We start from the raw sequence: 27310 nt of genomic DNA on the forward strand, positions 1-27310 counted from the left end.
GAAGGCAGATTCCATCATGTGTGCAATCCTGTTTCTGAGGCACACTGCTAGATGGCGCTAGAGTGTAAAACATATCATAAGGGAAAAATCCTCTGGGAGCAAAACTATGCCAAACCAGTCTCTCCTGGGACAGCGTGTGGCTGTCCATCATGCCTGCTTCGGTACAAGGATCACATTAGCATTTGGAAGAGACAGTCTGTACCTATCCCAATGGTTGTTTCTGGACTCCTTAGCAATGTTTCCTCAGGAATCATTAAGGTAGCAAGACAGCTGAATCTAGCTTCAGGATTGTCATAACCTAAAGGTATGTCTACACTGCAATAAAAGAGAACACAGCAGGGCTGTGGATGGCCCAGATCAGCTGACTCAGGCTCACAGGACTCAAGCTGCAGGGCTATAAAATTGCAGTGTAGATGTTCAGGCTTGCGCTGGAGCCTGGACTCTGAGGGCATGTCTACACTGCAGTTAAAAACCCATCTGGCCCATGCCAGCTGACTAAGGCTCAGGGGACTCGGGATAAACGGCTGTTTAACTGTGGTGTAGATGTTGTGGCCCAGGCTGGAGCCTGGGATCTTGGACCCTATGATGTGGGAAGGTTCCAGAGCCTGGTCTCCAGCCCGAGCCAGAACATCTATACTGCAGTTAAACAACCCCTTAACCCGAGTCAGGTGGTCCGGGCCAGCCGTGGGTGTCTAACTGCAGTGTAGACATACCCTAAGACACCACAAGGGGGGAGGGTCTCAGAGCCTGGACTCCAGCCCAAGTCCAAAGGCCTACACTGCTATTTTTAACCCTGCACTCCAAGCCCCATGAGCCGCGTCAGCTGACCCAGGCTCTGAGACTTGGTGCAGCGGGGTTTTATCGTAGCATATACATACCCTAATAGTGCATGATGGAACACTCCTAAACAGTCCTGCAACAGAAGTCCCTCCCTGTTGTAAGAGGAGAGGGATGGATTCTAAATACCTTACTCAAGTAAACTATTAAATCTTTGCAGGTGCTTTATCTGAGGAAGAAATTCAGGATTTGGCCCCAAAAGACCAGATGTTAAACATGTATGAGTACTACTATTAAATCAGAAAAGTAGAAGGGTGTCACATGATTTCACTGGAAACCAGGTAGATGCCACATAATGTATTGCACATTAGACCTCAGTTTGAAATGCAAGACACTGAAAAAACCCAGATTTTTGAAATACAAGAATGCTTCCATTTTGTTTTCACCCTGGTGCTGATCAGCAAGACAGCCCATGGTTCTAGTAGCTGGGTCAATAAGCCACTTTATTAGAGATTGTTGAACAGTATTTGTGTTTTCTAGCTTCCACAAACACAAACCACTGGACTTAGACCTTGAATTTGACATATAGGGTACAACAGAATCTATAAAAGCTTGTACAAAGGGAGTTATTGAACTGAGCCAGAAAAACTGCAAACATGTTTTCCTAAGTACCCATAACAAGAGATAGTCCACATTAAATCAAATGGTACAACATGAGCCTGATTTTTTTCAGTAGCAGCTTGTAATTTTCCCACAACACATCAGGCAGTGAGAGGTCTGAGTGCTATGTAACCTACCCAACAATTGTTTGTGCCTGTTTTCATTTGTGGCTGCAAAAAGATAGACTTGAAATACAGACAAAAATAAGCCTCCAAATAATATTTTGCTTTGATTAGGGTAGCTGACTTTATGCTAGGCTAAGGCTCTGTCTACAATGAGATTAGGTTGTCTGGGGTAAAAATGCCAGCAGTCAATACACGTTAGTGCTCTCGTTGTTAGTATCAGCGCTACAACCATAGTGTTTTTGGTGACCATTTCTCATCAGTGTAGGCCCAACCCAAGAGTATATCAACTTTGCTACAGTTTGAACAGGTCAGGCATTCACCACTGGCTCATTTCATTTTTGAAGTGTGTTTTTAGAAAATCAGATAGAGAGCTAGAAGTTTTGGTGTATATACTTTACTTGTCTGAGAGCTGTCCTGATATAAAGGATCCAACCAGTACACCCACAAAAAACAAGGAGGCAGTTAAGGGAGCTTTCCAGTCATCATCACATACCAGATTCCACTGCAAGAGAAAAAGAGCGAGCCTTAACATTACAAGTTTATCAATAACACTTTGATTTTTTCTTCTAAATTAACCAAGGTTAATCCAAATACCTTTATGGTAAATGATTCAAACGTACACTCTGAAAGGAAAAAAGCCCCCACCAAACAAACAAAAAAACCTGTAAACCTGTTTAGGCCCCAAGATATAACTTCATGAAAGATCATTTAAATGGCAGAATTGGAATTCAGAGCCTAATTCTGCAGCAGGGGTGAATTCCTTGTCATCTTGGAAAACTTGGGGCCTCAGTAACAATAGATTATTCACATCATGTGTAGTTCCCCCACCCCCAAAGGGATTTTTCTTCTTTGAAACAAAGATAAATCAACTAGTGTGACAGTGTTTCTTTATGGGCCTTATCTAAGTCCCGCTAAAGACAATGGAAACATCCTATTAAAGTAAAGAAAATAAAAGAATAATTTAAAAAGTTTTCCATTAGATCTTTGGATTTCTGTCTTGGGACAAAATGCAGGGAACTGCAAGGGAAACTTCTCTTACCTTAACACCATCTTCCTCAAAACAATATAAAGTAGAGACAGGCCTCCACTGAGCAGAGAACAAGCTATCCATTGTGCCTAGTTATGCAAGCTGGGTTTGTGATATGCTCCTACGCTATGGTTTTGCTCCGCTATGCAACCCAAGAGTGCAGATTATGCAGTTATTCAGGAGCAGAATTTCCAGATACTGTTCTTATTGTAACCCCCCCAGCTAGGCTTAAAGGATATATGCAAAAAGGGGGGAAACAAAAAATGCAGGGCTCTAGAAATTCTGCTTGGGAATGGTTTGGTCATAAACTTCCCTTCCAAGAAATGCAAACACAAACATACAGTAAGAAGGTCAAGTGTTTGAGTCTCATTACTGACAAATATTGTAGGGAAAAGGAAAGGTGGGGGGGGAAGATATCAAATCAACAAAGGCATGCAATAGTTCACAACTGTTCACGTAGCTGAGGGGAGGCAGAACAGATGTTACTAAAATAATAAAACCTTCATAAAGCACTTTAAATCTTAAGGCGATATATTAGCAGTAAGTAATGAAAGAGGCTTAATTTTATTCATATTATCTGGAATTTTTTTTAAAAAATTGTTTACTAGAGCCAAACAAAACAAAGCCAGCAAGGAAGCCAAGTCACCCATAGCTAGCTGCTATATCACCTGCACAGGAATAGTTGTGGCATTCACCCCCTGCTGAGGTTTGCTTGTTAAAGGGATTTAACAGAGGACCAATGAACTTTGGGGAAGAGAAGCAGGAGCAGTGCACCTAATAGTAGGCTGAGCATGTGACTGGAAGCCAGAAATTCAGGAGTTCTAATTCTAGCTCTGCCTATGTGGCAGGGCCAAATCCTGCTTGTCTCACTCATCCATAGAGTTCCACTGATTCAAATGCTATGGATTGTTTACTTTAAAGAGTGGACCCTGACCCTGCTGCCCAACAAAGAGAGTCAGAGAACAAAGTAATCCAAGGGAGAGCTTTGAATCGCAGAGAGGGAAGCAGTCTCCTGAGCTCAGGGCCGGCTCCAGGCACCAGCCGACCAAGCACGTGCTTGGGTGGCACCTTATAAGGGGTGGCCAATGTTGGGCAAAAAAGTTAGAGCCGGCCCTGCCTGAGCTGCCAGCAGTTCCCCTTCTTATTGATAACTGCCCTTTGCAGAGTCCAAAGACTAGCAGGCCTGCACAACAGAAGGGAGAAAACCAGGGGCCCAGAGCAGAGTACCAGCCTCAAGTCAGAGAGGGGGAGGCCTAAGGTTCCTCCTCAAGGAAACCAGCTGACAGCATCCAGGCCTTTAGAGAACTGCAGTTGTTCCTCGCTGCTCTGTACTAAGGTACTGAGAATACTGTCCTCTTCAATACCTCAGTCTCCATAACCTCCTCTCATCCCACACAAGCCCTCCTTCCTGCCCCACTCCCTTTCCAGAAAGAAGTAAGAACTGTCCTCAGTGTAGATCAGCAGAAACTCACCCAACACCCATCCAGCCAACAGCCTTACACTGCCTGGCCAACTCTTTTCATCTGTTGGTCCCACAACCCTGTACAGAGCTGCTATGAGCTTCAGGCTAGCTCATCCCTGCCTCTACTCTCTGTGCAGCCTACTCTCCCACTACTGGCTCCTTGCAGGGAATAGGGATGGTCAGCAGGAACCAGGGAATAGTAGGAATTTAGGGCCTCAGCATTTGCTCCACTCTAGAGTCCTAGCTCAAAATGGAGATAGCTTCCCTCCTTCCCAGCACTGGATTGCCAGTGGGCCCAGAACCCCCGGGGAAAATCCAGCCTCGATCCATCTGCACCTGCTATTAAGCTAGAGCCTTAAGGGCTGACGAAGCGCTGCCTCCTGACATGTAAATAGTCTGAAGGCAAAGAGGGGAAAAGGGAAAAAGGCTCAGACCATAAATGAAGTTGTTTCTGGGGTGTGTCTAAATCTCAGGGGTCCAGTATCTTCCTTCCGGCACCTTGTGGCTCCTCAAGATCCCCACACCACTGAGCCTCTGGTACCAGCAATCCAGGTCAGACTAGATGATCACAATGGTCCCTTCCAGCCTTAAAAATCTGCAAATCTATAAACTTCTGGTTGAGCCAAAGCATGTTTTTAAACAATATCCAATTTGATTTTAAAACTCTGAGTGACAGAAAATTCACAATATCCCCAAGTGAGCTGTTCCAATAATTACCTCATCTATAACTTATTTCTAGTCTAAATTTGGAAAGCTTCCCAGCATGAGATTATTTCATGTCTTTGTCCACCATATTACAGAGCCCTTTAGTAAAAGAAATCCTCTCCCTACATAGGTACCTATAGGGTATGTCTACACAGAGATAAAAGACCTGCGGCATGGCCAGGCTGGCCCAGATCAGCCTACTCTGGTTTGTGGGGCTAAAAACTGCTGTGTAGACATTCAGGCTTGGTCTGGCACTTGAGCTCTGGGACCCTACACCCATATAGGACCCCAGAGCTCAAGTTCCCACTTAAGCCCGAACATCTACATAGCAATTCTTCAGCCCAGAATCCGAGCCCTGCAAGCCCGAGTCAGCTGACCTGGGCCAGCTGCAGATTTTTTATCCCTGTGTGGATGTACCCACAGAGTGTGATCAAGTCACCACTTAACCTTCCTTTTGATAAGCTAAATAGATTCAGCTTATCTCTTACCATACGGCAAGTTACCAGACCATGGATTGTTCTTGTAGCTTTTTGCTGAACTTTTTCAATTCTGCAACTATTGAAAGAACAATTCTTCAGTTCTTTTCTGTTTGCCTCCCATATCAGCTGACCCATGATTATGCCTTGGATTAATGTTAGACTAACTGGTTTATTCTGGTATCAAAGGGGTAGCCGTGTTAGTGTGGATCTGTAAAAGCAGCAAGGAGTCCTGTGGCACCTTATAGACTAACAGACGTATAGGAGCATGAGCTTTCCTGGGTGAATACCCACTTCTTCGGATGCAAGAATAATACATAATACAACGCAGAAGTCACAGGGGAAAAAATGGCCATTCTATCTTGCCAAGGAAACAGCACACTGCTAATCTCTGAATTCTTCCTTAGTTCAGAGTCTATCACACATACACTGCAAACAATAAAAAAAAAAAAATATTATGTTCCTGTCACTGAACAAAACTAGAGAGCCTAAACTGACTAGGAAATCTTAGCAACGCACATTTAACACCTTGAAAATATGCAGCAAGTGGCCATTGCCAAACAAACTGAATCCATCAAATCACCTACAATAATTGACTATTATTAAATATACCAATAAAGCACCACCCACTGCATAGTAAATGCTAATCCTGAATCCTAGATTAGTAAAGACCCTCCCCTTCACCCATCCCACCCCCTACAGCAGCCAATGGAAATGGGCATCTATTTAAATACATTACTTCTAACATGGGGCAAAGATCCAATTGGCCAAAGATTGTGCCGTGACATTTATAGAGTAACTGGCAAAAGCAGTCCAGTGATTATTCTCAACTTGTCATATTGTACTTGTGATTTAGCTATATGAAGTAATGTTTAGCTACCTGCTTTTATGGATCTTCCATTGTGTACACATAACATGCTGTCCAATCAGTGTGTGTGTCCAGGGGCTAAAATTTTCTTCTGGTCACTGGCCCAGGGCCACTTCTTGGAAACACTCATGGGTACTGAAAGTTTCATACTGCTCTGCCAACTGGTTACTTACACTAGCAGATGGAGAGATATCCAATCTTAAAATGCCACTCCAATTACCATCTTGGCTTTTCTTCCACTCTAATAGAGCGGTTTAAGAGCTGTAATGCTGAGAATTGCTAGAAGCAGAAACCAATGTGAGCAACATGAAATCAGAGCTTTCCAAGGCTCTGTTTGTGGAATATCAGTGGTTTAAAAACAAAAAGTCATTTTAAGTAGGACAATAAAAGCGTGGGCCAGATAGCAATCAGAATGTTGAAATCTTAAGGTCCAATATCTCATGACTTGTTTGGTCATGAATGAGCACAATAAATGAATGCTGGAGTCTTCAGTTTTCTAGTGACATATGGAAATGGTTCATAAACTGTGGTCTACAAAGCCACCGCTTTCACAATAATGAAGTATTGCCAGTCTTTAGGAATCATGTTTCCTGCTGGGTGTAGCCAGTCCAGAAATCTTGAAGGACTAAAGCTCTGAGGTGTAACTAATTCAAGGCCTGCACCACTATACTTGAAGGTCACTTGGGTTGTCACTTTCCACTAGAAGTGCTGTTTGGCACTGGTCCAGGACTGAATATAGAATATCTGAGACCAGAGAAAGGAGTAATTTTCATTCCCCAATATCCTCTCAATGAGGTTACTAGAGTTCATGGAATTTGCCTACAATGATGTATCAGGCATAGCAAGTGTCAGAACTGGAGTGAAGAGGTTACAGGCATTCTTGTTTCCATGCTCCCACCTTCTCTTGCTGTTCAGTTCCTCTGTCCCCATAACATTCAAAAGTCTATTTTAGAGGTTCTACTCTCTCCCCTTGACATGACAGCTTGGGATGACAGAGTCATCCCAGGCTCCCAAAAGGCCTTCTCGATGGTTCCAAGCATATACTGTGCAGCAGCTGCCTATTTTTTTTTCTCAGCTCAGAGCCACTCCATGTAGCAGAGGAGAATGGGCCCAGTTACATCAAAAGCAAAACAAGTTCATAAAAGAAGCCTCCCTTCCTTCTCTTCCCCCCCCCCCTCCCGCCCCTCACTTTGTATAACTCTTTAAAGCGGCCTGGTCTTTGTCTTCAAATCCAGCAGTCGTTTCCATGCAAATGCTAGCAACAGCGTAATCAAATCTCCTGAGGATTTTAAGAGGCTGCAGTGAGTGAAACAAGTGCTAGAAATGCTGCTTTCTAACATGTTAGATACCAATATTTAGGAACATGATGAATCCTACCATTCAAAACGACTGGCACAGAGTACTCTTGCTGTATCGTGTTTTAAAGCTGTTGGCAAACATATTTCGTATGGTAAGGTTTAAACCTTACCATTTTACAAGCCTTCAGCTCCCAGGCACTCTTAACGTTGTGTTATTTGAAGTTGATTGTCAGCCCTATTGACTGCAGAGTCAGAAATAGCTTCAAGATATCAGTCAGGTGGGTCACACAGAATGTATTGGGAAAGCAAAGGTCATAACAAAAGAGTAAGTGAAACAATAGTAATTTACACATTTGATCTGTTCCAAACACACTTGGCAAGTGAGTGTCAAACTTCATTAATGATAGGTGAAGAGGCACAAGCAAGTTATGTGACTTGACAAAGGTCACAGAAGTCTGTGGGACAGTAATCTGACTTCCAGTCTCTTCATTTGTTAGTCCAGAACCCACCGTTGCTGTTTATATGCCAGATAATAAAATGGGTGTGGGAAGAACTTAATATCCCTCACACTATCAGATGTTTTATTTGTCCTCTATACAAAGCCCTAACTTTGTAGTAGTAATTAATGCTTTTCTCTGGAGAATATTTCTAAAATTCTGTACAACCTGTTTTGTTTAATATTGGGCATTTGGAACCAAAGTAAACCCAAATTCCTAGCATTATAGGGAACTCAGTTCCAAAACTTAACGCATTTTTAATTAATTTAGTCATTATGAATTTCTACCTTTAATTCAACAATGGAAAGTATTTAAAAAATTGAATTTTACACTTAAATAGGATTACAGTCACAGCAGTATTAAGAGAATTCAACCTGTTAAACTGGCATTTCCTTTATTCTTTCATCATATGCCCTGTAATCAAATAATGATCTGAAATTTTAAATAGTACCTTTTATTTAAAAGGAATGAACTTTGAAAACTCTTTTCAAATACCGCTTCAATCACAAATGGAATGAAAACAACTCTCTGATGAAACACTACAATTATTTAAACAAGCACAGCCGAGCTATACAGTAACATTCAAGACAAGAAGTGAAGAAGACTATCATACCAAATCAGAACTGCAGTGGGAGTTTAGGTAGACAGAATGTACTATAATTACCTTAACCTCAGTGTCCTGGCCAAATTTTCAGTTAACACAATAACTCTTATGAAAAGTGCTGTGAGACCTTCAGTAGCCTCAACTGGTCAAAATCACATTTTAGATGCATCCACTACACCCGTAAAGTCCTACCTAACTCAGATGGAAGAATGGCACTTTGTAAATTAACACGACCAAATCCTGCAGTGTCTAAGGGCTTGTCTACATGGTGCATTAGTCTGCACCAGTGGGATGTAAATTATACTGTTAATGTAGTCACAAAACAAGACTTCATTAGTGTGCACCAGGAAACTTTTAGTATGCGCCAGTAGGATCCATGCAAGCCTGTTAGTGTGCAACACGCTGGTGCACACTACAATTTAAACCCCTTTAGTGCAGACTAATGCACCATGTAGACAAATCTTAAGACTCCCAACCAGACAGTGACCTGGCTTGACCCTGCTCAGCTTGTGCTGTGATTCTGTCAGCCCTCATAAGACCATAACATACAAACATAAGAACGGACATACTGGGTCAGAACAAAGGTCCATCTAGCCCAGTATCCTGTCTTCTGACAATGGCAAATGCCAGGTGCCCCAGAGGGAATGAACAGAACAGGGAATCATCAAGTGAACCTTTCCCTGTCACTCATTCCCAGCTTCTGGCAAACAGAAGCAAGGGACACCATCCCTGCCCATCCTGGCTAATAGCCATTCATGGACCTATCCTCCATGAATTTATCTAATTCTTTTTTGAACCCTTGGCCTTCACAACATCCTCTGGCAAAGAGTTCCACAGGTTGACTGTGCGTTGTGTGAAGAAATACTTCCTTTTGTTTGTTTTAAACCTGCTACCTATTAATTTCATTTGGTGACCCCTAGTTCTTGTGTTATAAGAAGGAGTAAATAACACTTCCTTATTTACTTTCTCCACACCAGTCATGATTTTATAGACCTCAATCGTATCTCCCCTTAGTCATCTATTTTCCAAGCTGAAAAGTCCCAGTCTTATTAATCTCTCCTCTTACGGCAGCCGTTCCATACCTCACAAGATAATATGATAGCATCCCATTAAAAAAAATCCAATCAATCAACCTACAGTGATAGGAGAACCTTCTTACAACAAACTTCCAATCTGATTTCACTACAAATTTTTCATGCATTACAACATGTAAATTGCAATTCTATTATAGGGGAGTTTTTTCCATGGAGGTTGAGAACATCTTACTATATAGTACCATTATGCATAAAGTAAGCTTCACCATTATTGTATATGCCTGGAAAGTTACAGAAGTAACTGCCAAGCCAGTGGTTTGTAATTTATTACTCCCCACAAAGTAAGCATGTTTCTCAGATTAATCTGGAACAGCCTTCCAAGGGGAGTAGTGGGGGCAAAAAACCTAACTGGCTTCAAGACTGAGCTTGATAAGTTTATGGAAAGGATGGTATGATGGAACTGCCTACAGTGGCATGTAACTGATCTGCGACTGCTAGCAGCAAATATTTCCAATGGCCTGTGATGGGACACTAGATAGGAAAGGCTCTGAGTTATTACAGAGAATTCTCTCTCAGGTGTCTGGTTGCTGGGTCTTGCCAACATGCTCAGGTCTAACTGATTACCATATTTGGGGTCAGGAAGTAATTTCCCTCCCAGGTCAGACTGGCAGAGACCCTGGGAGTTTTTTGCCTTCCTCTGCAGCACGAGTCACTTGCAGGTTTAAACTAGTGTAAATGTACAGAATGCTCTGTAGTCTTTAAATCACGATTTGAGGACTTCAATAACTCAGCCAGAGATTATGGTCTATTACAGGAGAGGGTGGGTGAAGTTCTGTGGCCTGCAATGTCCAGGAGGTCAGACTAGAGGATCATAATGGTCCCTTCTGGCCTTAACGTCTATGAGGTTACAAAGAACTGTTCCACTACAGAAGCACTACTCTAATATTAATGAAGGTTTCATTTCCTTAAGAGTGTTACTACAGGCACCAAACATAGATAGACCATTACAAATATCAAATACTTCCTCTAAAGGCTTGCTCAATTTCACCCCTGTTATATAAGGAAGACTTTTCTGAAACCTGCAGTTGCAGTCTATGCTGTTTATTGTTTTCTGATCCCAGCACAGGCAAACATAAAAGATAAAAAAACAACAAGAAATTGGAAGTATTCTACAAGCTAAAATCTCCTTTTAAAAATTGAGCTGATAGTAACGGTTTTGTTTTGGTCGACCCAGCTCTTCCCTCCCACCTGCTACCCTGTAAATGAAGGCAGGACCTTCAAGTGATCTGTCATTCTCACCATTCACTACTTATGAACTTTGAACCAAATTCTGCCCTTAGCTACACCCATGCAAACCACTACACTTAATGGGGTAACATGGGCATAAGTGAAGAATTATCACAAGTTTGTGTTATTTACATTTATCAAGTGCCCAACGCCCAAGGTGCGCTATTTCACTATATAAACCAGGGGTGGGCAACCTTTCAGAAGTGGTGTGCCGAGTCTTCATTTATTCACTTTAATTTAAGGTTTCGCGTGCCGGTAATACATTTTAACGTTTTTTTAGAAGGGGTCTCTCTCTAAGTGTATATTATATAACTAAACTATTGTTGTATGTAAAGTAAACAAGGTTTTCAAAATGTTTAAGAAGCTTCATTTAAAATTAAATTAAAATGCTGATCTTACGCCGCCAGCCTGCTCAGCCCGCTGGGTGGGGGGTTCAGGGCAGAGGGCTAGGTGTTGGGGGGGACTCGAGGTCAGGGCAGAGGGCTGGGGTGTGTGGACGTGCAGGGCAGAAGGCTGGGTGTTGGGGGGGGGACTCGAGGTCAGGGCAGAGGGCTGGGGGGTGTGGAGGTGCAGGGCAAAAGCCTGGGTGTTGGGGGGGTTCAGGGCAGAGGGCTGGGGTGTGTGTGGAGATGCAGGGCAGAAGGCTGGGTGTTGGGGGCAACTCGAGGTCAGGGCAGAGGGCTGGGGCTGTGGGGGTGCAGGGCAGAGGGATGGGTGTGTGTTGGGGTGGGGAGGTGCAGGGCAGAAGGCTGGGGTGCTCAGCTCGTGGGGGTGCTCCCAGCCCCCTGCGGGCTGGGAGGGATATGACCTGTTCTACCCCCTTCCCTCAGGCCCGTCCCTACCTCTCTCTGCCTGCTCTAGGAAGCAGCGAGCACGCTGCCGCTCGGCTCTGCTCCTCTGGGGGCAGGAGGAGGAGGGGCCGGAATGCACCACGTTGTGCGAAGAAGCGGGGGAGGAGGGAAGCTTGGCTGCCGCAGGTCCAAGCTTCTGCCTCGTGCCCCCGCAGGGGAGAGCGGTGGGCGGGGGGGCTGAGTGGGGCGGGGGGCCAGGACCCCCCCCCCACCGCTCTCCCCTGCAGGGGCAAGAGGCAAAAGCTTGATCCTGCGGCAGCCAAGCTTCCCCCTCCCCCGTTTCTTCCCACAGCGTGGTGCATGCCGGCCCCTCCACCCCTCCTCCTCCTCCTCTCAGTGGGCAGCAGCGTGCCACTCAGAATCGGCTCGCGTGCCGTGTTTGGCACACGTGCCGTAGGTTGCCGACCCCTGATATAAACTATCCAAAAATGGAAACCAGATCCACATCTACAAAAGGATACAGTGTATTTCTTGAATTCCTTCTCCTGAAGTTGTGTTAAGCCTTTGCAATAGTCTCATCTGTACAGAAAGTTAGGGGAAATTTCAAGCTTTTTCATTACTTTATAAATCAATCTAATACAATAAAATAAACCCAAAACAATGCTGATGATGATGAATTTGGGAGGAGTGGTGGAGAAAGGAACACGGACCATGATCTAACAGTGAACTAGCCAGCAACTTTTTTTTTAAATGCTAAAATTAGTTTTAAAGAGTCATGGAAACATTAGCTCTATAAATACATTGTCTGCATTATGTCTAAGGTGGTGGTGTCTTAATTTTCACTGCAATAACACTGAAATGCTAGCCTACCGTGCTAGACAAATATGGGCTACTTCAGGTAAGTATCCCTGGGGCACTTCTGTCTTATTGCTATTGATTAACTTTGAGAGGCAAAAAAGGAGCACTTTTCTGTGCTGGGAACTTGCCAGGAGAGCTGGCAGTTTCTCAAAGAGACAATATTAAAAGTACAACAGCAAACTATCCTGATGCAAAGGAAAGAGAAGAAAAATTGTAAAAGGCTCCATCAGGAGCTCTTTAATGACCTGAAAATCAAAAAGCAATCCTGCAAAAACATGAAACGAATTGCTATGGATGAGTACAAAAGAATAGCACATGCATGTAGAAACAAAATCAGAAAGGCTAAGGCACAAAATGAGTTACACCTAGCAAGGGACATAAAAGGTAATAGGTGGTTTTAGAAATACATTTGGAGCAAGAGAAAGATGAAGGAAAGTGTAGGTCCACTACTTAGCTGGGAAGGAAAGCTAAGAACAGATGACATCAAGAAGGCTGTGGTGTTTAATGCCTATTTGGCTTCAGTCTTCACTAAGAGGGTAAATTCTAACCAGATACTTAACACAAGTAATATTAACAATAAGGGGGAAGGAACACAAACAGGGACAGGGAAAGAGGAGGTTAAAGAATATTTATCTAAAATTAGATGCAGTCAAGTCGGCAGGGCCTAATGAAATTCATCCTAGGTTACTTAATGAACTAGCTAAAGCAATCTTGGAACCATTAGTAATTATCTTTGAGAAATCATGGATGACAGGTGAGGTCCCAGAGGACTGGAGAAGGACAAACATAGTACCTATCTTTAAAAAGGGGAACAAACGATCCAGAGAATTATATAGTAGACACCCTAACCTCAATACCTGGAAAAATACCAGAACAAATTATTAAACATTCGATCTGTAAGCATCTAGAGGACAATAGGATTATGAAGAATAGCCAGCATGTATTTGTCAAGAACAAACCCACCTAATTTCCTTCTTTGACAGGGTTACTAGCCTAGCGGATAGGGGAAAAGCAGTAGATGCGACGCATCTTGATTTTAGTAAGGTTTCTGATGCAATCCCACATGACTTTCTCATAAGCAAACTAGGGAAATTAAGTACAAGTTAAATTGCTACAAATTAGATGCATAAGTGGTTGAAAGACCATACCCAACGAATAGTTATCAATGGCTGGCTGGCTGTCAAAATGAGCAGATGCATCTAGTGAGGTCCCACAGAGGGTCAGCCATGGTTTCAGTACTAGTCAATCTTTTCATTAATGACTTGGCTAATGGAGTGGAAATTATGCTTATAAAATTGGCAGATAACACAAAGTTGCACTTTGGAGGACAGCATGAGTATTCAAAATAATCTTGACAAATTGGAGAACTGGTATGAAATCAACAAGATGAAATGCAATAAAAACAAGTGCAAAGAATTTCATTTAAGAAGGAAAAAATTAAATGAACAACAAAAATGGGGAATAACTGGCTAGGCAGTAATACTGCTGAAAAGGATCTGGAGATTAGAATAGATCACAAATTGAATGAGTCAACAATGTGATAAAGTTGTGAAAAAGGCTAATATTCTGGGGTGAATTAACAGAAGTGTCATGTGTAAAACAAAGGAAGCAACTATCCTGCTCTAATTGGCATTGGTGAGGCCTCAGCTGAAGAACTGGATCCAGTTCTGGATGCCGCACTTAAGAAAAATGTGGACAAATTGGAGACAGTCCAGAGGACAGCAACAAAAATGATAAGGTTTAGAAAACCTGACCTATGAGAAACAGTTTAAAAAAAACTGGGCATGTTTAGTCTTGAGAAAAGAAGACTATGGGGCGAACTGATAAGCTTTCAGATATGTTAAGGGCTGTTATAAAGAACACAGTGATCATGCATTCATCGTGTTGACTGAATGTAGAGCAAGACCAGCAAGGAAGATTTAGGTTAAATATTCAGAAATCTTCCTAATTATAAGGACAGTTAAGCACTGGAATAGGCTTCTAAGGGAGGTTGTGGAATCCCCATCACTGGAAGTCTAACCCGTTCTTAAAACAACAAAGAGGTTGGACAAACACCTGGCACAGATGGTGGAAGTTTACTTGGTCCTGCCTCAGGGCAGGAGGCTGGGCTAGATGACCTCTTGCGATCCCTTCTAGCCCTACATTTTTACGATCTGATATTGTAGAATCAAAGAGCTCCTTCAAGTGCAATTCTCTTTTTAAAAAGTGCTTATTTAACAATGATATTGTGGACCTCTTCAGGACTTTAAGATCAAATCAGTTTCTAATATATAAGTAAACAGGATGTCTTTTCAAATTGTGGGCATGTTCAGCCTGTGATTTGAAAGCCAAGATAAATATTTTTCTTGCTCTGACATGACCCGTAACAAAGATTCTGAAATCAGGACTTTCATTAGACTTCCTCATCTTCATATGTTAGTAGCTTTCCCAATCAATACATCTGTTCTCTGTGTATAGACAGTATCATATCCACTCATTTTTCTGAAACAAGTGCGGATTGCTTTTCACTTCTGATTGCCCTGCAGAAGTAGCCTAGCTATGAAAGAAAGTTTAACTAAAGTCTTGTCTACACAGGGACACTCAGGAAAATTAATCCAAATTAGCGAAAGGTGGGTTAGTTAAACGGCATTAAACCCATGTGGACACCCTCATTCTACCCTTAATTCTGTTTAGCTTAATTACACACAAAGAGCAGATGTATTAAGAAAGCTGGTAACATGTGAAGAGGAGGAAATCTAATGAGAATCCTGACATGACTTTTGCTATGCTAAGCCACCACTAGAATATGCATGAAGAGGTCAGTAAATGTTTAACTTGGTAGAGAAAGCTTTGATTTGAACTTCAGCCACTGGTTCCATTGTTATATAAACAAGGCCAGTGCAGTTTCATTAATCTCTCCTGTTTACTCTTTAAAAAAAGTAAACTTGAATACCTGGAAATTATGCACATTACTAGTCTATGCTTCCGAGGGCAATTCCAACTGTTGGTACCATTGTCTCCACTTTCCCATACCCCCTCTGTTAATTCGCTTCATATGAGCTCTACAAAGGTGCAGGGGTCTGCCTGCATAGAGCTAATTACATGATCAGGGCCCTACATTGTGAATTTTGGGGGGCAGGGACTGTCTCTTACGATAGGTTTGTACAGTGCCCAGCACAATAGGGTACCAATACTGACTAAGGCCTTGAGGCACTACTGTAATTCCAATAACGACAAGACGATGAGAGAGAGGTAGGCTTACAATTAAGTTTCTTTTTTTAAAGTCAAATAATGCATTTTGTTAAACGAACAAAAATGTAAAACTTGCCCTTAACCACTTGATTTCAAATTCCCACTAGTGTAAATTTTGTAACGAGATATTCTAAAAAAAAAAAAAAAAATTGCAAAATGTAAGGATGAACACACAAGTATAATGATTTTATGTCATATACCACGTGGCATGCGGCAATTACTCCTACCATCATAACACTTAGAAAGTGGCTGAACAGAGGTTTTCAGAATAGCAGACTAGAAGTTGAGCACATTTAAAATTGGCCAAAATATATAAGACCATTCCATTATCCAAGAGAAGGCTGCTTCCTCTTTGTTCCTCCTCTACAGTCCCTTTGTCTCATTCTATTTCACTCGATAATTTCAGTGTCAAATTCTGCTCCCACTTAAACCCTGCTATCTTCAGTGGCATTGAGCAGGTGTAACAGTTATAACTGGAAGAGGAATTTAGCCCTTCATTTAATTATCACACCTCTAAGGGTAGGTCCACACTACCCGCCCAATTCGGCGGGTAGAGATCGATCTTCTGGGATCGATTTATCGCGTCTCATCTGGACGCGATAGATCGATCCCAGAAGCGCTCCCCCGTCGACTGCGGAACTCCTGCTCACCGAGAGGAGGAAGCGCTGTCGACGGGGGAGCCTGCCTGCGCCGCATGGACCCGCAGTAAGTAAAACTTAGTTTGATCTAGGAAACGTCGACTTCAGCTATGCTATTCTCGTAGCTGAAGTTGCGTTTCCTAGATCGATCCCCCGCCCCAGTGTGGACCTGCCCTAAGTGTTTTAAGTGCCATATATCACTTTTTATTACCATTTCATTCTGCCACTGACTTACATAGAAAAGAAATAGGAATTGCATAAATGGTGGTTTTCTTGAGGGCAAGAAGTTTTATTCACCTCTCCACTTATAGTGTTTAAAATGAGTCACAAATACAAAAAGCAGTTACAGTATGTATAAAATGATCAAATATACCTGCATCTCTAACTGCAACCTTCTGTTAAATTTACACTGGGAAGATTGACATGAGAAAGAGGGGTTTGCTTTTAGATAAGGAAGAAGGGAAAGGCATTTTAAGCTGCTTCTGCTCCTTAAAGACTGTCACATAAGTGAGGGCCTTTACTGTGGCCATGCGACATGAGACAGAAGATGCTTCAGGCAACATTTTTTTTTTCTAGATTTCAGTTAAAACCAGATCTGGGACAAAGGTCCTCATGGCCATCTTGACAAGTCAGAGAGAGATATGCAGCTAAACATGAGATTAATGAATCATAAAAGGGCAGGAATGAGTCAACAGATTAGAGAGTTAAACAAGTTTAACATTGAAAACCTCTAAGTAGGTGAAAGGCCACAGCTCTTGCAAAACTGACCCAGAAGCATAAACATTCGTAAAAGAAGTCATGATGCATGAAGTCTGGGACTGCCAAGTACAGTTAACTCCTGCAAGCACAGGGATCAGGCAAACAAAATATCAGCCAAACTGTACAGACAGTGTGTTTTCTTGAAATTCTAGTGTCACGCACTGTATCAGCTTCCTCTATTCTTACAGTTTGTTACCAGACTCTCCATCTTTCTGAAGTTTAAAGTTCAGCCAGTTTAATTTGCAATGGGCTGAAACTCAGTACACAGTTTTGTCAGCGAGGAGACAAATTATAGGATGAAACCATGTCTAAACCACCAAGCCATTGAGCTTTGAAGCATTCAAAACAAAAACAACACAATGTCATGTGAACTGGAATAATTTTAAAAAAGCTCCATTTTTAATCTTCTCTGTAATAATAGTTTAGGCCTTTGCAATAGTGCTTTTCGGTGGTGTCCAGATACAGTTCTCTTGAAAGAAGTTCAGAACAGTTAAGTGTCTAAAGCAGATCTTAAAAAGCAATTTAGGTGATGCATCAGTGCTGAAAGGTGAAAGCTGGTGTGGAGATGGCAAAACTTCACTAAAATCAGCTGTGAAAATCGTTCAAGCCTCAGTCACTACCTAAGCTCAATAACAGTTGTCAACAACCAATTAAAGTTTTGCCCTGTCTACACTGGATGGTACAGTGGTGTGAAAAATTATCAGGGGCCTTCCATTTAAAAAAAAAAATCTGATTTGCCAAATTTAGTACTGGGACAGCAAAATTCTAAGCCACTGAAGTATGCAGGTTACATCAAAAGAGGCTTACACTTTCTTTGTTACAGCAATCTCCTAGGCACTGCTGCAGAGAAGCACAATGGTGCATGTTATTCTGCTATTTATTTTTAAAAGGTTTCCGTTTCTTGTAGAAGCTTTCAGCTGGGGAAAAATATCACAAGAGCTTGACAGACAAATTTACATATGATGTGTGGGAAAGAAGACAGAAACTTTCAGACTATCACTGTTTCTGCCTCATAGACACACTTCCAGCAGCTTAAATAGAGATGACATAACTCCCCCCCCACCCAGTCTCTCCTTCAGCAATAGCTTCCTACGCTAATCTCCTGTCTAGCTAATCCTTCTCTTCTTCATGCATCTGAATTCTTGTTCTGTATATTTTAATAATCTAAATTAAACTGTACGCCCTCCAGCACACACACTTTGGCATTCCAAATGATTTTTAAAACAGCATGTACATTTATGACACAATATAAAGACAGGCAGGCTGCAGGGACCAAATATAGGTTCCTTTGCAAACACCTAGATCTTCTGTTAAGAAAGAGACACATCAGCAAAGCGCAGGACAACCCTCTCTGTGCAAAGTGGTTTGCTTCACTAGGGAATGTCCAATTTTTTTTAATATTAACGTTTGATAGACATGTCTGATTCAATAAATGTGTAATCAGAAGTTTCACTTAATTTAATAAGATCAGCAAAAACAATATGTACTGGGTTTTGTAAACAGTCTCTGTAATTTGATAGCACCCTGTTAAGGAGAGAGCTGATGCCTATATTACTGTATAATGTTTCTCTAAACAAAAGCTCACTGATGTAATTATTTTAGTTTTGTCTCTGATATTTACATAGCAATGATTAGTTAACCTGTTAAAACTTTCGAAAGAAAGAGGCAATATAGTCAGTGACCTGAACAGTCAGAGAAAAGTCTGTTTCATGTCAAGAGGAGAAAGTGTAGGGTTGATGTAGCTACAGTAAGCAACTCAAGATGAACAGGTCCCTAGAGTAAAGCGTCCAGTATGCAGTCCCAAAAGTGTGAAGGTAGTGGGCTTCAACATAGAGGACAGGTGTATTCATGGCCCTGCAGCCTCCTCTCCTGCAAGCATACCTATTGTTACACACTAGGTAACTATGGGCCCACTTTTCCCCTTCCACCAAGCTTCAGGGCTCCCATCCGCAGCACATCTCAACTGAAACAGTAGCCACTGGAGTCAGTAAACACTAGCTCCAACATCCTGTGACAGAGGTACTGACGTGTAGAATTCTGTCCCCTGTCATGGGTCGGGGACTAGGAAGTAAAGCAGAGTCTCTCTCTGTATTATTGATCATTTATGTACCAAATCAGCAGGTTATCAACAATTATTTCTGTACCTCTGTGCCTCCAGTGGTTACCGATACACTCAGACCCCTTACCCAGTCCCCCTAACTCCCACACTGGCCCCACATTGTTAGCACTCCCCTTCTTGGCCCCCATCCCCAGCACCTCCCACCCTGAGCACCCCACTCCCTGTGCCCCCCAACACCCGTCCCAGCCGCATCCCACTCCTTGGCCCCACCCCCCATCCTTCTCCACATCACCCCAAGACCCCTTCACTCCCCACCCCTCTCGTCCCTGGCCCCCAGGGCTCCCCCACGGCGGCGGCCCCCGCCAGGGCGCACCTCGGTGACGATGGTGTCGAGGTAGAGCTCCCGGCTGTACTCCCAGCCGTCCAGACACTTCTCCTGCTCCAGCTGACTCAGATCCACATCCCTGCCGGGCTGCAGCCCCAGCGCGGAGAAATTGGCCAGCGACTCCAGGCGGTAGCGGCGGCACCTGCTGGGCCCCTCCCGGCCGCCCTGCACCTGGCGGGGGATGCTGGCGTTGAGCCACTCGCGGCTCAGGTTGGCGCTGGGGGGCACCCGGCAGCGGTGCTCGGGGGCGCCGGCCAGGAAGACGATGGAGAGCCCGGTGAAGCCATTGGGGACGATGCTGGCGCTGAGCAGGAAGAAGATGAGGCGCTGGAAGGGGCCCCACTCGCCCAGGAAGGCGGTGACCCCCTCGTAGTCCTGCATGGCGGGGCGCAGCCGGCGAGCAGCGGCCGCGCAGCGCTTGGGCCCGGCGCTGAGGAGCGGAGGCGGCGGCGGCTACGCGCGGCCCCTTCTGGCGCGGAGAGGGAGCGGCCGCCGGAGCGCTCCCGGGGCCGGGCCCGGCGGGGGAAGGGGGTGGGGCTTGCCCACCAGGGCCCACGCGGGACAGGTGGCGTAGCCCCCGCCCTCTCCCTGCTGCCCGGGCTGGGCAAGGCAGGCGCTGGCTTAGGGCGTCCCGCCCCCCGAGGTCTGGCGCTGCCCATCCGGGGGGCGCTGCTGAGCCCAGCTCAGCTCCTGGGCTCTCTCCCTGCGGCAGCCCCGAACACGCCGCGCCGTGGAGACGTCCGGCTTCCAGAGCCCCGGCTCCGCAAATGGGCGCGAAAGCTGGTGGGAGCCAGGCAGGGGCTTCAGGCACAGCCGGGGGCGGTGACACTGCCCGTCTTCGCAGTGCCGAAGGGGAGCAGCCGGGCCCTGCAGCCACAGAGCTTGGCCCTGGGTAGGAGACAAGCTACAGCCCCTGGTTTGTAAAAGATCTGTTATCTTTCCCCTACCTGCCCCCAGTTGGAAGGCCTGGGCCTGAGTCTCCTTCCTCCTTGTGTGGCCATTTGCCCCCCGTGCAAAGTAAGGTCCCAATCTAGGTCCACTGTGCAGGTTCAGCCAGTCTAGGGCCACTTCTCCCCTGAAGTGTTTACAGTCTAGTTTAAGACAAAGTGTAACAATGGGAGAATAATGGAGGAAAGATGAGGAGAGCAGAGACAGCTCAAGACAATGTACTATCCCACCCCCCACCCCCCCAGAAGTGCCATAGGCATAGCTTTAACAGGAGATGAATTTACCATAAAGTGCCTACAACATTCACGATACATCTGCCACGGCCCAGCCTGCCATACACTGTCTACGTGCACCATGCTAACCCACATTAGCAGTTCATTAATGGGCTTTGATCTAGTCCTCTCTGAAAGGAGACTCCATCTGCCCTCCCCTCCGAGCGAACCCATCTGGGTGTCAATCTGAAGGGCACCCTAGGATACAGGGGGAGCAGCACCAGGCCAGAAGGGGGGTCCCTGATATGAGGCTGGAGGGAGAGGGGGGCATGTAATACATGGGTGGAACAAGGCGGGACAACATTGGCCGGGGACTGAAACCTGGACACAGATGGAGTGCAGGCCAGGACTCAGAGGGAGATGAGTACATGGGAAAGATGGGGTGCGGTTCAGGACACAGTGGGGGACAAATGGAGTGGGGGGGACTAGGGACAGATGGGTGGGGAGGCTAGGAATATGGGGCAAGGAGCAGACCACAAGGCAGATGGGGTGGGGTAGGATGCTAGAAGGGGGCCTATGGGATGGGGTGGTAGAACCCCAGGGTCAGACAGGATCGGGGCATAGGACTCAATGGATCAGTAGCCTGGGGTAGGAAGAGTGGGCAGCCCCCAGGGGTTCAGGGGCAGATGAGGTGGAAGATAGATGCAGGAGCAGTACCCTGGGTGCCATATGGGTGATTTAGTGCATCTGCCCTCCCCTGAAATGAATGGCACATTCCATGGACCACACATGTAATTCAACAGGGCATTAGTAACTTGGTTGGGCTGTGTTGCGTATAGAGATGTTTATAGAGCGTTGCACAAGACCTTTCCTGTGCTGCTGCAGGCCTAGTTTCCAACGATGTAGTTCCTTGAAAAGCCATTCAAGGCAACTGAGAGAAGCTGCCATGGAGCAAAACCAAATAAACCTTGAAGTGTTGCACAACTATTTGCAATCGTATTCACATTTCTCATTTACAGTATCTGAGTCAAAGGTAAAGCAGCCTCACTTAGCAGTGAAACATTGTTGCCCAAGTGGCTAATCAAAGTTTGGGGCCCTGGCAATGTTCCATTTGGGAGTAGAAATCAGTGATGGTTAGATATTGCTTTGATAAAGTTTTGTTTATTTACAAAGAATGTAAAAAAACCTTTGTGACTCTGAATGCAGAAAGTATCAAATAGCAGGAAACAGGTTTTTTTGCTCAGAGACCCAAGACCACGCTTTTCAGCCTGAACCTCTGACCCAAGAAATCTCTCCCTAGGTTTCTTCCAGGGTCAGACCCGGCTTTCAGCTGCTCCTTGTGGCTAGGCTGTCTCTGCTCATGCATGCACATATCCAAAACAATACTCAGCAAAACCCCTCTACCTTCTTAGTCCAAAAATTTCTGGGCAGGTTGGTTCACAACCCACCTTCTGTTTTAGGTGGGAGGCTTGTGATTAATTTATCCTGGCAGTTATGTTAATTGATGAGTGTGTTACACTCAAAGAGGTTTGTGATGTAAGCAGTCACTACTTCTCAGCATAACAATATTTTATCTCAGACAGCATTAATACATCTCTTTGATGAAAGTTTAACTTTTACCAGGTAATAAAACAACTAAACTTTAAGAATCTGTATTTACATAGAGTTAAAATTTACATACAAGGTCACAAAGTCAAAGGAAAGGAGAACTAAGAGGCAGACTTATCACCTCACTAGATATGATTCAGAGGGGGTCTATGCAAGCAGATCTAATAAGGGTAGATTCCACAAGGAAAGCCGAGGCTGTAGCGCTTCAGTGAAGAATCAATACAGCCACAGGAGGGGTTCTCCCAATGGCATAGTTAATCCACCTCACTGAAAGACGGTAGCTATGTTGATAGAAGAACTCTTGATAGAAGACAACCTACTGATGTCTACACCGGGGGATAGGTTGGCATAACTATGTTGCTCAGTTGTGTGTGTGTGTGTGTGTTTTTTTCACAGCCCTGAGCGATGTAGCTGGGTTGACTTAACTTTTGAGTATAGGCCTGGCCTACCCCTGCCCCTCTGCTGTGCTGGTGTGTTAAAGGTAAAACGGTATTTTTCATTCAGCCACTGTCCCCCAAAAGCACCAAGAGAGTCAGAATTTCTCCCTAGGGCTCCAGAAAATGCTAAGAAAAGAGACAGGCTGCTGAACTTCCCCAAACACATTGGCCCCATAGGGTGTGGTTTTTCCAGCCAGCAGTTTGTACAGCCATCGCTCCACAGCTGGCTGCGTTCAGTAGCACTAAACAGCCCAAGTTCCGGGACATTCCTACTTTTTTAAAAGGAGCGACAGAGCATACTGCACCATGTGGTAGCCTCGGCTTTCCTTGTGGAATCTACCCTTATTAGATCGGCTTGTCCCCCACTTTGTTGGTTAGGGCAGAATTTGGCCTCAGCATTCTAAATCTCATACAATATGTAATGCTCAACAGAGTGGGCTAAGAATAGGCTCATACTCTTAGCTGAGTTGCTTTGCTTATGAGTATAAATCAGACCCTGGGCATGACCTTTTTATGGTAGTACTGTATTTAGAAAAAGGTGCCTGTAAATCTTTTAAAATAATTACTTAAAACATGGAAGAAAACACCACCTACGGTTTCAAGCACAGGGATTCTATTCTACTCAGGGCTCAAGAAAAAAAATAAATCAGCACAGGTCTGTGGCTTGGTCTTTCCTGAGTTTAGCCACAATGCTGCTCTCTGTGAAGGTGAGCACCTGTTCCAGATGCAGATTTTATTTGCTTATTTTTAATTTTATTTCCCATTTGGGAACTTATCCCTATGATTCTGCTTTAAGAGGAGGAGTGAAATTTGGCTCAGGGATTGCTCCAAAAATATTGCAGGGGATGAGGACTCTCCCTGCTGTCAAAAAAAGAGGACAAGGCTTGTCATCTCTACGGCGTAGGGCCTCTATGACCAAAATAGGTTTGCATTTCCCCTGGAAGGTGAAGCCTAAGATATTAGTAGTGAATCTCTGTGAGCCTGTTACTAGGGTGACCAGATGTCCCGATTTTATAGGGACAGTCCCGATTTTTGGGTCTTTTTCTTATATAAGCTCCTATTACCCCCCACCCCCGTCCCGATTTTTCACACTTGCTGTCTGGTCACCCTAGCTGTTACTGAGGTGGAAGCAGGGGGCTGAGTCCAGCAACCCTGTAGCACACTCTCCAAAACCCTCCAACTACAACCTGAATAGGGGGTGGAGACGGAGGAGGTGGCTGAGCTGCACACCCAGCACAGGATCTAGGCACAATCTTTCTAAGTTTTGCTGAGCTTCTCTGCTGGCTCTGTTGGTTCATCCAAACCCTGACCTGGGGAGGGAAGGGGAGAGGGAGGGTTCTACAGGGGGAGGCATGGCAGCACCGCTCTTGGAATCTGCAGGGTTTGAAGCAGGCCTGGGCCTTTTAATTCCTTGTGTCAGCTTTTCCAATCCTGCCTGCCCCCTTTTCTTTCGAAGGGCAGGGCACTCCCACCCACAATAGGTTTCTGAGATAGTGTCTGAACCTTGCTCGTGGAGCTAAATCTTTCCACTCCTGCCAGGCTCTTTTCCTGCAGTCTTGCCCTCTGAAGGGTAAAATGCATTCTGCCCCCAGCCCCCCAATGAGACATTATTCAACAAGGGGGGGAAGCAGGAGACACAGGCCTTTCCTTTTGTCTTTGGCTCTCTCAGTCTGGCTCTCTCCCTGAAGCCTGCAACATCTGCTGCAAGTGCCTCAGAGCAGGAAGTGGAGCTGAGGGGAGAATCTCCTCAAAAGAGAAGTGCAGCCCCGGGACACGGCTGGGAATTAGACAAATCATTGAGCTGAATTTTAGTCTGACATTTTGAATAAAAGGTTGGAATTTCCCCAGGCTGAAGTACTCATTGTAGTGGAGTTGTGGCCCTTAGCATAATGAGGAAAGAGATGATGTCTGAGACCTTAAAAGCCCCTGTAGACTTTGCACAAGCAGTGCTTTCATGGGTGGATTATTTTGCAGGCATGGTCCCTCTCAACTTAAAATCCCTCTGTTTAAAGGGCTTCTCTCTCTGAAAAAGATAGTGGTACACAAATCTGTTTCATGCAGGTAGATGGAGTTGTGGTCCCTGAGAATAGGTGCCCCAGGCAACTCAGTTCCTGGCTCTTAGTACTCCAGTGGGGAACATTTCCGAAAGTGGAGGCTAATCAGAGAAGTAGAGATTTAACCCTGCCTGGCCCCGCCCAACTCCACAGAAAGGAATACCATCAGATGGCAAGTTGAAGCAGTCCCTGAAGTAGATCAGGAGAGAATATCACTTCGCGAGTGCTAGCTGGTGCTGAGGCAAGGTCAGGAGCTGCCCTCAGCAGCCTTGCAGCAATTTGCAGGACTGTCACTCAGCCCTATGTGGGGTTGGACCCCCAGACTGGTGCCAGGCTCTTTCATTCTGAGACCAAACAATTACCCACAGCTGGGGTCAAAATGAATTTACTGGACATTATTCCCAGGATGTATTTAATGGAGCTGTGCAAGAATCACAGGCACTGTTTTGTCCCATTCCCAGTACTCATCAACCCACAGAAATGCTGATATATCGAGGAAACCAGCCATCTACTTCAGATAGCAGGGAAACAACCCATTCCCCAGAAAGGGCTGTACCCTCCCCTATTCTTAGTCTCAGAGAATCAGGGATAAAACAGAATATAGCTCTATCTGAAACATCTGAAAAAGGTCTTAAAGGAGGCTTATCTTTACTTTCCCATTTTCTCAACTTCAGTCATTACTATTTTATCAGACAAATGCTTCTAGGATCATAGGAGTATTAATATTAGCTGTAAGGAAGAAGGAAATTCCCCTTCATCTCTTCCTGGGAAGTTCTGTACAAAGAGAAAGCAGAAACAAATAGACTGACACAGCTTCTGGATTATCTTGGTTTCAGAGTAGACACAATGAATAGACATGTCGTGCCAGGGAAGTCAGTCCCAGAGTATCAGGCAGAAGATCTCATCTCAGAGGAATGTTAACAGAAGATGAAAACAGCCAAAAAGGAAAACAAGTGCAGTTACAGAAACAAAAATCCAATCTGTATTGGAGCCTCTTGGAAACACTTGTCTCATGCAACAATGTACTTAAAAAATAATAGCACTTAGATCTCAAAGCACTTTATAAAGAAGGTCAGTATCATTATCCCAGTTTTACAGATGGGGAAACTGAGGCACTGAGTAGACCAAAGTTCATATGAAACTTATCCAGTTATTTCCCCCTCCTGCAACTTATCCAGTTATTTCCTCTCCTGCATCTCATTGTATTACATCTGTTTATATTTAAAAAGATGATCTTGCTTCCCACACTGGAGACAGGTAGCTGTAAAAATCACATTGTAACTGATCTGTAAGTCTTAGCACAATGAAGAATGGAAAATTTATGAGACTTTACCTGAAAAACGACTAAGTGGTAGATTCCATAAATCCGGCCCACCTTAAAAATGGAGGAATCATTCCAAGTCAGGACAGTGATGAAAATTGACATCCAAAGCTTCAGGTTTATGTCATTAGGGGAAACTACACCCATGCGCACGCTGTTGGAGAAACGTTGTGTTAACTATACTTGCAGAAAAACAAATCGAGTCTCATTTAGGAAAGCCAGATAGAATTAGCCCAGCTGTGGCAGTAATCTCTACTGAAGGGAACTTCAGGGGTGGCGCATTTCCCTGCTGCCCATAGCTGACAGGTCTTATTCTGCCCCCAAGATGCAAGCAGGCTGAAATCACCTATTGTAGCAGATCTTATCACACAAATGAAATTTTCAGGTAACTTTGCATACATTTTCCCAATGTACTGTGCTTCACTTTTCTCATTTGTAAAGTCTGTGGAATAGTCGTAGAAAACTCAAAGTGTGGAGAACATATGAATGTACCTAAATCATTCACAGACAGCCTGTATGTTCCAGTGATCTCCAAGGGTAGTAAGACACCACCAGGAGCCTGATCCTGCAAATGCTTACATGTAAAGGCTTGGGAAATTGGGTCCTGGTAGAGTCCATATGAGTGTATTACACCAAACAGCAACCACACAAAAACTGCACATTGAGGACTTGGAATGGAAGACAACATTTTAAAATGAGGGCAGGTGCAAAATGACTTCACCTGTTTGATGACATCCAGCATGTAACTTAAACGTTACTGTACATCTCTCAATGTGCAGGTTACCTTAAAAATAAACAGTCCTTTTCTGTTTTTAAAGAGCCTTATAGACTGCAAATTTTAGAACAAGAAGCAGTGAGTCCCAGGAACTCAAATAAGTCAGCTTCACAGACTTTTGAAGAAATAGTACAAAGCTCACATCATGCAAGGAAGTTGTTTAAAAAATTGCTCGAGTTGTCCCTCTGCTCCTCAGCCCATTTCCTGCCAACTGCTGACAATTTCATCAGGCTTTCAAACAGGAAATACTAGTTTTTAGTGATATAACCCCTACTCCATACTTTGAGGTTCATTAATTTCACACTCCCATTGCAAATAGCATCAAAAAGCAAGTCTGCCATGGCTTCCCTGGTATATTGGGTTCTGGTTTGGACTTTAATGTCAGGTTGATGCTGCAAATTTGCTTAACTCTTT

At 44.3% G+C, this 27310-nt stretch overlaps 1 protein-coding gene across 1 annotated transcript in view; it reads right to left on the reverse strand.

The window, feature by feature from the left end:
* The window catches only part of LOC135882583 (organic cation/carnitine transporter 2-like), a 38129-nt gene extending 18207 nt beyond the window's left edge, over window positions 1-19922 (reverse strand). Inside the window, exons 1-2 of the mRNA XM_065409534.1 lie at window positions 19530-19922; window positions 1961-2064 (exon numbers count right to left, since the gene is read on the reverse strand). Coding sequence (XP_065265606.1) covers window positions 1961-2064; window positions 19530-19922 — 497 coding nt within the window. The remainder of the gene's footprint in view (window positions 1-1960; window positions 2065-19529) is intronic.
* Between the last annotated feature and the right edge of the window lie 7388 nt (window positions 19923-27310).

The sequence above is a fragment of the Emys orbicularis genome, chromosome 8, assembly GCF_028017835.1.
Source record: "Emys orbicularis isolate rEmyOrb1 chromosome 8, rEmyOrb1.hap1, whole genome shotgun sequence".
In the NCBI taxonomy this organism is placed as follows: domain Eukaryota; kingdom Metazoa; phylum Chordata; order Testudines; family Emydidae; genus Emys; species Emys orbicularis.